At 37.8% G+C, this 11,771-nt stretch overlaps 1 protein-coding gene across 3 annotated transcripts in view; it reads left to right on the top strand.

Moving 5' to 3' along the window:
- Positions 1-1,253: 1,253 nt before the first annotated feature.
- The window catches only part of BAZ1A (bromodomain adjacent to zinc finger domain 1A), a 71,299-nt gene continuing 60,781 nt past the window's right edge, over positions 1,254-11,771 (top strand). The window contains exons 1-6 of one of the 3 annotated variants that reach the window (XM_075192697.1): positions 1,254-1,346; positions 1,794-1,921; positions 4,690-4,968; positions 7,255-7,389; positions 8,737-8,838; positions 11,070-11,157. In XM_075192697.1, coding sequence (XP_075048798.1) covers positions 1,809-1,921; positions 4,690-4,968; positions 7,255-7,389; positions 8,737-8,838; positions 11,070-11,157 — 717 coding nt within the window. In that variant the 5' untranslated portion in view covers positions 1,254-1,346; positions 1,794-1,808. Of the gene's footprint in view, positions 1,347-1,367; positions 1,511-1,793; positions 1,922-4,689; positions 4,969-7,254; positions 7,390-8,736; positions 8,839-11,069; positions 11,158-11,771 lie in introns of those variants that run through there. The other 2 variants (XM_075192698.1, XM_075192696.1) reach the window with 2 other exon arrangements.

Below are 11,771 nucleotides of genomic sequence, written 5' to 3'. Positions count from 1 at the left end.
GCAATCTAACAAGTCCCGAAAAAACATTTTTTTCGGGAACTTGTCATGTTAATGTACGCATCATCCGAATTGAAGAAATCTAATGCTGTCAGCTCTGCTCCGGAGAGCAGAGCTGGACAGCGCATGTGTGGAGGGATCACATGATCCCTCCCTGTCACTCAGCGCTCTCTCTCTGCAACGACAGAGAGGGGATCTGTGTGCGCATGTCCAGTTCTTGGAACTGGACATGCGCAATTGAAGAGTGAAGAGAAGACCCGAAGACAGCGCTTCCGAAGAGGGGGGTAAGTATGATTTTTTTTATCACTGAAACAGCAGTTTTTCGGAACTGCTTTCTGTGCAGGGCTGTACATAAATGTGAGAAGTAGTTCAATCCTTATCATTGCGATAAGGATTGAAAACTACTTTTCACTTTATGTGAATATTGATAAATGTGCCCCTAAGACACCAGCAGTCACAAGCAGTGAAAGTGACAAGAGCAGTTAGGAGAGAGCAGGACCATCTGCCAACTGTCTGGAATATGGTGGGGCAGTCCAGAATTTGGGTAACTGTCTTGTTAGTCAGGATTTGGTCTGACTACAAGAACAGTTGGGAGGTATGCCCTACTTCTCTGTTCTGCTTGTGATGGCAGAACTGCATGCATCTAACAGTAGTGCACACAGTATTGCCTGTTTATTTGTCTAAAATGAAGACCTTATTAGACAATAGGGGGTCCCCCTGTCTTAACTGCCCCCTAGAACCTTAATCCAGTTCTGTGCATAAGGAGTGGTCAAACTGGTGGTATGGAAAATGTAATGAGAATGTAAGTGAATAGGATTTGACAAAGAATGCGGTAGGAGCAGTGGCAGTATAGCATACTACCATATATGCCCCCACCTCCACCACTGTGTATAAAATAATTGGATACTTGTTAAAAATGAGTAACATTACAAAAGTTTGAAACACAGGCACATACTAGTGAATATTTATGATGGTAAAGCATGCACAGTAAATATTTATGTAAGTTAGGGGAACTTAGTGAACATTAGTAAATAGTTATTTGGGAAACATTTATGAGAGTAAGAGTGTACTTTTTTACCATATATTGTGGTAAGTTAGCATTTGGATAGCATATGAAACACAGAGTTACTTTTGATAGAAGGGGCAGTTGTTAACCAGATTCATAACGAATGGCTTATTATGTATGTGCTGTAGTAGTGAAGGGTCTGTCTATACGATAACATTTGCACCAATAGGAATAACAGAGCGCTGTCACACACAGACACCCAGACGCGTGGTGAGCTCAGAGCACAATAGGGGAAGATCCGGCTCCCACTTCCCTCTCCCGCCAGCGGCAACACCGACACAAGGTACCCGCAGCAGCCCGCCACCCGTGCTCTTCCCGCCTCCTGGACCTCCTCCAGCTCCCTATATCCGGAAGTGCTCGGCGGGACAGGCTGCGCGCGCTGTGCTCTCCGGTGGTTCCACTGAGGCTACGGTCTGGTAGATTCGGGACTATCTGCCCATCACATGGGTATCGGCTTTTTTTTGTTTGTTTTTTAACCGGAGTATTAACGTGCTCATCCTTCCTATAGTGTGCCAAGTATCGGTCTCTATATCTACTGCCTATGGGGTGACAGGCCGCTCTTATTGGGTGTACCGCATGCTCGGTGCCGGTGGTAACTGACTTATTGCTGACACGTTAGGTCTCCTGCACTCGCTGTACTTGTCCCTGCGTGTGATCCCGGCAGTACAGTGTATGATAAAGGACGCGTTAGTTCTTAGCGGAGCTTTTCATCTGCATTCTGTCTTCACAGTGTTCTAGAGAGGAGATGCCGCTACTACACCGGAAACCGTTCTCCCGTACCCCGCCGCCCTCGGATCTGGATCCCGCCGAGCGCCTGTTCTATTGCCGGGTGACTAACGAGGTTTTCAGAGAATATGAGTAAGAGCTTCTGTACATCACAGCTGCCTAGATCTTCATGCCCACTCTTTCCCTGACCTTCCTGTTTACTGTTGTTCAGTATGTACAAAATGAAACTGTCACTTTTTTAGGCTGTTTTTTTGGGTGCCTGACTGCTCTATATGTAATATAATATTTATAATGCTGTCGGTAGCCATTACCACCAAGGGACAAAATACCAGCCAGTCACAACTTTAACTCTGTTTTGTTTTTGGATGCCATCCTTTCCTATTGTGTACTAATGATGTCTTTAATAATCTGCATAATTTATTTATATAGCTCCAACCTATACCATAGCGCTTTACATTTGGGAACAAACACAGTAATAAAACAATACTGACAGAGGCAAGTGTGCGCCACCAATGGTACTGACAAATTCAGGTTGTAAAGTATTCCATTCTCATGATTTTCTCAATGGATGTTGTAGAACTTCCTGAGCAAATTATTTATTGTTCTTGGCTTGTGTCAGAATTAATAGTTTTTGACATAATTATGCAGCAGCTGGAAGTTTGTAATGTTCTGGCTTCTTTATGGGCTTGTTCATACCTATGTGCTTTTATTGCAGATTTTTTTTTTTTTTTTTTTTCAAATCAATGAAAAGTGCTTTAAACACGCTAGTCAGTTATACCATTCCTACTAATGTGTTCTAAAGTGTTAATGTTGCATTTGATAGAATGCAGCATGCCCTATTACACATGTGTTCTGACATGTCTCCGGTACAATTGATTGTATTGGTAAAGCAGTTAAAAAGAAAATGGGGAAAAAAAGAAGCTTTAAGACACATGACTAAAGCACGTGTAAGTTCTCATCCCATGTCCCAGCACATATGTGTGAACAAGCCTTTAATCAATAACATTACACTTGTCAGTATGGCACGTCATTAATCAGATAATTAACAAAGTAACTGAAGTACTATCTGTTGTTTTCGGCTTTGTATTCAGTAGCTTGTGTATGGCTCTAAGTGCTATGCAGCTATGGGACTGCTAGCAAAGCATTATAAATGCAAGAAACATGTCTATAATTCAGTAGATCACCTGATGTGAAAACACACCTATGAGTATTTTTCTTTTCTAAACCAAGAGTTCAGTTTGATGTTTCCACACCCAATATTAACCTGACATGTGGCTGATCACTTTTTTTTTTTTTGTTGTAAATCTGTTTGATTTGCTTTTTAAGTCCATTTTCAGTATACTCTATGCTTTTGCTTACTTCACTTCGTAATTGTAACAGTTTGGTATTTGCAGTCCTTTGTGACTTCTTGCCAGCCATGTTTCTCCTCTTTTGTTTTCAACTGCTTTTGTGTGAGACAGAACTCCATGGCTGCTATTTCCTTTTACCACAATAGACGTGCAAGGCGCATTGCAGTTTAGTTGTTGAGAAAAAAGAAAAAAAAGCTGCATGCACAAAGCGTACATGTAATTTGAGAGTCTAGAGATGTGTATTGTACAGCTAGAAATGGTTGTTTAGACACCAATTTGATTTTCATGTGTTTCCTAAATAAATACATTAACTTTTGTGGTTGAAACATTAAACATTATAATGGACATATTGCTCTTACATGTGTAAGGGTTTTGCTGTAAATTAACATGAACAGATGCAAATTCTTTATACAATGTTTATCATATAAAAGTCTCTTATAGCAATTTTCATGTTCACGGTTTGCATCTTATTGATCTTGTGCACACAAGGTTGTTAGTAGTCTGCTTTTACCTTCAATAGTTTGTAGACAATGTTACAAGTCACTGCAGTAGTTATACGGGAAAAGTATCAACTTACAACCTTGCATTAAAGTTACACTTGTTAAATAGTTTGACAGAATCTGAATTCTAAGATAAGGGGGCAGTAGTTGGTCTTGGCATGCACTCCAGATACACTTGTGTAACTCTTTTATTTATTTATTTATTTATTTATTTTTTTAATCATGGTATTTGGGGATTATGGTATCCATATATTGGTATTTTACATTTGCTTAGGCGAGATGGTACTACATGACTCTGGTGTGATGTCTTATTGCAATGATCAGACTGTTATGGATTTTTGCTTGGTTTGTGTGAACATTTCTGGCTGCTACCATGGTATCATATAGGAATTGTGCTCACACTCTGGCTATCGAGGTTGCCATGGGCTGATTATAAGGAAATCACTTTTAGAAAGTTATTATTTTGCATGGGATAAAAGGAAGGTATAATATTGCTCACCTTTGCTTTAAGAGAGTTATAATGTTATAATGAACATCTAAGTTTCCCAGAGCATTCTATATAGGCTATAACCTGCAAACCTTACTTCTGACATGTATAAGAGCAACCTAACTGAAAAGGTGTATAGTTAAATTTCACTATTGCTGTCTGAGGTTGAATTTGGGATCAGCTTTTCCATTCTGATGTGTTCAGAGTCCACCTCTAAATGAGCAAAAATAAAAGGAATACTGTAAAACCTATATAAATGCCAGACTTGCTTCTGTTTATATTTACATACAAAGTGTAATTTGTAATGTAAAGGCTAGTAAATGTAATAAAGAAATCTCTCATACTTACTGTGCTGCTGTGATTTAAATGAACCCACTGAAACTAGTTCAGCTAACACATTGACTGTCTACACTGTGTGCATTTACCATCTATTGATAATTAGCATATATAGGCAATGGGGGTATGATAACTGGTGCGTGTTGAAAATTGTCTTGTTACTCTTGGCAATTAGTTATTTTAGTGCAGTTTAGAAAATAATATTTCTTTCTTCTCTTCCTAATGCAGTGAATTTTTCGAGCGCACTATCCTATGCAACAGTCTTGTCTGGAGCTGTTCCTTCACTGGAAAATCTGGGCTTACCTATCATGAAGCACTTGAATCTGAGAAAAAAATTAGAAAAAGCTTGCAGAATTTCCCAGAGCCTGTGGTTGTACCTATGTTATATCTTGCAACACTCAGCAATCATCAGAGAGTATCAGACCTATGTGATGACATTTTTGACTATGTGAAGGACCGATTCTTTGTTGGTGAAACTGTAGATGTAGTGAGAAATAATGGTGCAAGGTAATGTCTTCTTAGACTGCATTAACACCATGAGCCCCCAAACATATATATGGATGTAAAGATTTTTGTTTAATTGTTTCTGTGTACATATTCCATATTTATTTTAAACTTCTAGTGACAAGGTTTCAATAAATGTTTTGGGTTCGGTTCACAGATATGTGCTTGTTCTGTAGTCTGTTTTGCTGCAGCTGAACCAGACAAAAATTGTACAGTAATTTAAAATCCACCATGCTGCAAGTTGGCACAGTTGTTGCATATTTCACCACTGTTAAACTATGGTGTATAATATAAACACACATACCTCAGTGGACCCTTTATTAGTTACACCTGCTTGTTAAAGCAAATATCTACCAATATCAGCCAATGAACTCAATACGTAAACGTATGCATGGTCAAGAGATTCAGGCATTGTTCAGACCAAACACCAGAATGTGGTTAGAAATATGATCAAAGTGACTTTGACAGTGAAACCATTGTTCATACTGGGTGGTTTTAGTATCTCAAACTGCTCATCTCCTTGGATTTTCACGCACAACAGTCTATGGAGCATATTGTGCAAAACAAAACACATCCAGTGAGCGGAAGTTCTGTGGACGAAAACTCCTGTTAATGAAGAGAGGTCAGAAGAGAATGGCCAACTGGTTCTAGCTTTCTGGAAGGTGGCAGTACATCAAATAACCATGCGTTACTGCAGTGTTACACAGAAGAGCATCTCTGAATGCACAGCATGTCAAACCTTGAAGTGGATGGGCTACAGCAGCAGAAGATCACACCGGGTTCTACACCTGTTGGGTAATAACAGGAAACAAGCTACAGTGGGCACCGGCTCACCAAAACTGGACAGTTGAAGATTGGAAAAACATTGCCTGATCTGATGACACTCTCTCTGCTGGGACATGCAGATTGTAGGGTCAGAATTAGCGCTAAACAACATGAATTCATGGACCACATGCATCCCTTTATGACCACAGTCTACCCTTCTTCTAATGGTTACTTCCTGCAGGAAAATGTACCTTGTCACAAAGCGCAGGTCTTCTCAATCTGGTTCCATGAACATGAAAATAAGTTCAATGTGCTCCAATGCCTCTCCCCACAATACGGTTACCAGATTTCAATACAATAAATCGTCTTTGGAATGCTGTGAAATGGGAGATTCGCAGCATAAATGTACAGCCGACAAATCGGCAACTACGTGATGCTGTCACGTGAACATGGACCAGAATCTGTAAGGAATGTTTCCATCACCTTATTGAAACCATGCCGTGGAGAATTCAGGCTGTTCTGGGGACAAGGGGGTAGGGAAGCTAACCAGTATTACAAAGGTGTACCTATTAAAGTGTCCACTGGGTGTAAAATAAGTTATGTAGAGATATATATATATAGATAGATAGAGAGAGAATTTGAAAACAAAAATGAATTGCAGCTAATTTGTTTCATTTATCACTCACACTTCACTATAATTAGTTATCTATCTAATTCTCAATGCATATGGGTTCAACACTCTTGAACCCAAAAACTGTCATTTTTAGACTTCAATCATGAAGACTTCTTCCCAGATCTTATATGTAGAAGCCAAAAAGCAGAAAATACCATTATCTGATTTATTAAGAATCCATAGGGGGAGATTTAATTCCCTGCTTACCATTACCGTTATTGCGGTAATGCAAAAAAATCACCATAAATGATGGAACAATGTTGGTCAATTTCTGCAATGAGTACATACTCGCGTCCAGCCGTGTAGGTGGATCTCTGAAGTTTATAGTCAGCAGGGGGTTATGACGGATGAGCACAGATCTGAAGGTAAATCGTGTAGGTGTGTGCACACATCTGCATGACCATCTGGACTTTTAATCATTTGTAAAATCGATATATCATCGGGAGAAATTTTCTGTAGTGTGTACCCAGCTTTACTGCATCTGAATTTATAGTAGATGGATAGAAAGGTATTTGTAAACTCCATATTGATTAAACAGTTTTTGGATTTTTATTTTTTTTTTGTTTTTTGTAAATATCTTTAAGAGTCCAAGGTTATTTACCTCAAATGTGTGTCTGCAAGAATGTTTCTATGTTTATCCATTTTGTTCTCTTGTAGTAAAGTCAGCTGATTGTTGAGTGTGAAATACATCTATTGTTTTGCTCATTTTAAAATCCAGCTTGGTAGAGAACAAAGGACGCAACACTAAAATTCCAAGCACAATGTTGAATGTATTTCTCAAGCAGTACCAACAAGTCCAAGCTTGCCTTTTGATGGTGTGATTATTGCTGATTCAGTCTTCTTTGTGTCAGGTTGGAGTGCACCGTTTTGGAAGTTAAAGTTCCTCCACAGCAGAACGGGATGACAAATGGTCATGACATCCACAGTGACACCATTGTCATCAGTGATAGTGATGACGAGTCTTCTAAAGATTTTCCAGAGAGCTGGTAATAAAATCTCCATTTTAAAAATCTCTTATGTATTTATTAAGATGCATTTATATGATGAGGTACCATTTATTCTTACACCATGCAAAGGGGGGAAATTCTTTGCAGCAATGTTGTGAGCAAATATAATTGCAAACATGTAGTCTTAGTTTAAATGCATTTATAGTAACTTCTGTGCATTTTTAGAATTCCATTTTAAATATACACCCATTCCACAACAGGTCTCTTTCAAGGAATATAAACTACATGTAGTGCCCATTATTTATATTGGTTGTATTTAAAGGCAATAGTGATATCATATCTATTTACAGTATTTTGTGTGCCAGTATGCTACTGGTATGGTGTGTAGCATATAAAAGTGACACATAATTAAGTTGCGTATTTAGAACATGTATCGGTTTATATAGTGTTACATGTTTGAATATAACTACATGAGTTTTCACATCTACAAAAGTCTCTCTTTTCAAGTTTGCATTATGGTGATCTGTTATGGTAACTCGTTACTCAAAAAGTATTGGGTTGCACCTAAAGTTGGTAAAATTTCACATGCAATAAATCTCAAAACTAATTTAATTCTTTCTCCCCAGGTATAGCTACTTGTATTTTTGAAGCTGGGCAGCTTTATCTTATTTGCTTGTAAAAGATGAAAATTGACATAGCATTTTGTTCTCAAAATCTAGATTGACCATCAGTTAGAGTAGAGTATTTCAATCTGGCCTTACTATTGGCTGATTCATTATGTAGCATAAACTGCAGTGAAACCTTGTGTTACAAATTACTTATGAATTGTTTTTTTTTTTTTTGTTTTTTTCTAACGAATAAAATTTTAATTGGTTTTTAATTTTTTTTTCAAAAAGGGTAAATAAAGGGAATGGAACACAATGCACCTGAAATCATACAGGATCGAAATCAAAAGTATCTGGCTATTTGCTGTATACATTAGACTTAACTAATACACTACATATCAACAAATAAAAGATCATTCACCAGCGTCATTAGAGGGCGGGGGTAGGGAACGTGATGGGGCTCCCTCCCCATCTGTCACATAATTGTTCATGAATTGTTTTAATGTATAAAAAGCTGACATAAGTATCAGAAAAAAGCAATGTAGTATAATAGCATTTCTTATGCAAATAAAATAAGAAAAATACAGAGGATACACTTCCAGAATAGTGCTGGTTTATATGAGCCAAAGCTTGTTAAGGCTGTAATAAAGTTCTAAATCTCCAGTCTTAAACCGTACATCTAAGCAGCTTCAGTTAGAGCTAGAGAAGAGAAAGTTGAGCACTGTGATCAGTCTCATATTCAGAATTAATGAGTAATCACTTTGTGTCTTATTTCCTGTAGGAAGAAGAAAGAACCAGTTGATCCATCTTTATTGAAATACAAAGTTAAACCAATTGTACAAGAAATGTATGAATCTGTTACTGTCAAGCAAAACCAAGTCAGGTATGTATGTCCTCTGTTGGAGTTGGCTCAATTCATCCCACAGCGAAGGATGATAAATTGCTTTAAAAAATTTAGAACAAAATGTCCAACTTTACAGTGAAATGGCAGTAATGTAAAGGTTTTTAATGTAGATAAACGAAGTGTTATGCAACTAGCACTTACCAATAATTAAGAATTAAATGGGCTACAAGTGTTGAAAACATTTGATGGAAAAGGATTTACAGAATTTAAATCCTTTTCAGCAGTGGCTGAAAAGGTGAATACAATGCTTGTATGGTACCATTATATAAACTATTAGCTCGACACATTTTGAATATGGGGGTGATTGTGAGTACCAAACTGTAAGTATTGCATAGGAGAACTTGAGAGGGCTTAGATGTGGGCAGCCTCTTGAAGGAAAAGGAATGGGTTAAAATACAGAAACATATTAGAAAACTGTTTACTATTAATCAGCAAGTACCTTACAGGTGACCCAGTTAATGTGTACAAAATATATCCAAGAGCAATCTCTAAATAATTTCTGTAACGTATTGTGCTATGGACCATACACTGCACAGCACAGGGGGTCATCACAAGAGGATGTGAATGAAAGAAGAGGTTTCACCATCAACATAGAAAAGTGGTGGAATTCCTGACCATGTGATGACAATTTGACAAACAGAATTTAAAATGGCATTGTATGCGTATCTCGCAAGAAATGGTGTCTAACTATAATTAGTCGCGTACCTTATGGGAGTGATAGATCCAGGAAATTGATCAGGTTGCTGGATTATAATTGGGAGGGATTTCAGCCCATCACCTATCCCAATCCCTGTGCTGTTAACGTGAACATTGTCAAGGTAGCCTAGGTGGGGTTTTTGACCTGTGTCTTCCCCTCCCAACTTTGCCAACTTATGTAACCTGATATTGTGAAGGGAAAGTCTTCAACAACATTCAACAAATCATCATCATCATTTATTTATAAAGCGCCACTAATTCTGCAGTGCTGTAGAGAGAACTCGCTCACATCAGTCCCTGCCCTATTGGGGCTTACAGTCTAAATTCACACACACACACACACACACACACACACACACACACACACACGGGTCAATTTGATAGCAGCCAATTAACCTACCAGTATGTTTTTGGAGTGTGATAGGAAACCGGAGCACCCGGAGGAAACCCATGCAAACACAGGGACAACATACAAACTCCTCACAGATAAGGTCATGGTCGGGAATCAAACTCATGACCCAGTGCTGTAAGGCAGACGTGCTAACCACTATGCCACCGTGCTGCCCCAAATGTAACCAGAAGTGCACATACAAGTTTATGAAAGCCTTTTTTTATTGATAATGCAAATTAAAACCTAAAGTAAATATTTCCTATACACACTACTATGATTTTGCATGGAAGAATCTTCTCGGTTTGAGAGAAGTGGAGGGTGACTTAGTGTTTGTATATTGGTGATTTCTAAACCTATTTTATTGAACATGAACAGATGTAGTTTTTTAAAAACCGTAGCTGTTAAAAAAAACACAACAAATAACCTTTATAGCAATATGTATTTTTTTAAGTCACAAACTAAACTTATAGCTACTTGTGTACGACAGCCCATTAATGGTAAACTTGGCCTGGCAACTTAAGATTTAAAATATCTGTGTGTGTGTTAGGGAATTTAGACTAAGCTCCAGTGGGGCAGGTACTGATGTTAATGAGTTCTCTGTACAGCGCTGCGCAATCAGTGGCGCTATATAAATAAATGGTGATGATGATGAAAATTGACACAGACCTCAAGCAGCGAAAATGTTATAAAGATATTAACAAGTATTGGAGGTAACGGAGTTTACTGTAGAGTATATTGCTTATAACAGATGTGGCAGACTTTCACAGAAATGTGGCAGTGTTCATGGAGTAATTTAATAATATTCAAGCAAACTAAAAATTAAACTCCTAGCAATGTTAATATGCTTAATAGTAATCTCCTTTCCCTTAGCTGTGTAAAGTTTTATCGGTTTATAGAGGGAACATAGAAACAAAATATAGGTAAGATGATTAAGATTCTATTGGACAATGAGATACCTCATTGAAGAAAAGTCATATATAGTTTTGTAAATTATTTAAATGTGTGTGTGTATATATATATATATATATATATATATATATATATATATATATATATATATATATATATATATATATATATATATATATATATATATATTAATTTTTTTTGCTATTTCTTCTAGTCGAAAAGCTGCTTTGTTTTCCAAAGAAAGGTTGAAACATTTCCTAAGGATGCACTGTGAAACTGAGAATGGGATTGTAAAGCCTAAGGTAATGATGGTTGTGGTCATGTACTTTTAATGGTGAAAAAAATAGGCTCTTTGTACTTATATCTTTCTCATGTAATTTATTTGGATACCAAGAAGCATACGCCTTGCCACTTGTAGGTTGGACACTAAGGGGCGTATTTAATTGTGAGCGTTAACGCTGAAAAACGAGCGCTTGAAAAATATTGCGCGCGAAAATCGTTAATACGGTAGTTTACTCGCGGAATTTCAGCTCGCAGCTCAGGGAGCAGCGAGCTGAAATTCTGCGAGTAATTACCGTATGAACGTTAAGATTTTTCGAGCGCTCGTTTGTTAGCGTTAACGCTAACAATTGAATACGCCCCTAAGGAGTTAATAACTTCTCCTGAATTTAAATGACCAAGTCTGTATGTGGGAATCCAATTTTAGTGGACACTGACGGACTAATGAGAGGTTCCACCCAGAGCCAGTGCATTTTTAGGAGTTGAAAGTGGGCTCTACCCTCCTGACTGCACCAGTTTTTGTACCTGTACTCTTGTGAAAATAAGTAGGCAGCGTTTAGTCTCGGAGACTAGATGGATGGAGGGTAAGCTTGGACTATCAAATAACCTGGCAATAAATGTAATTAGGGTAGAACTT

Source organism: Mixophyes fleayi, chromosome 12 (assembly GCF_038048845.1).
Source record: "Mixophyes fleayi isolate aMixFle1 chromosome 12, aMixFle1.hap1, whole genome shotgun sequence".
Lineage (NCBI taxonomy): Eukaryota > Metazoa > Chordata > Amphibia > Anura > Limnodynastidae > Mixophyes > Mixophyes fleayi.
This window is presented reverse-complemented; position numbering and strand designations above follow the sequence as displayed.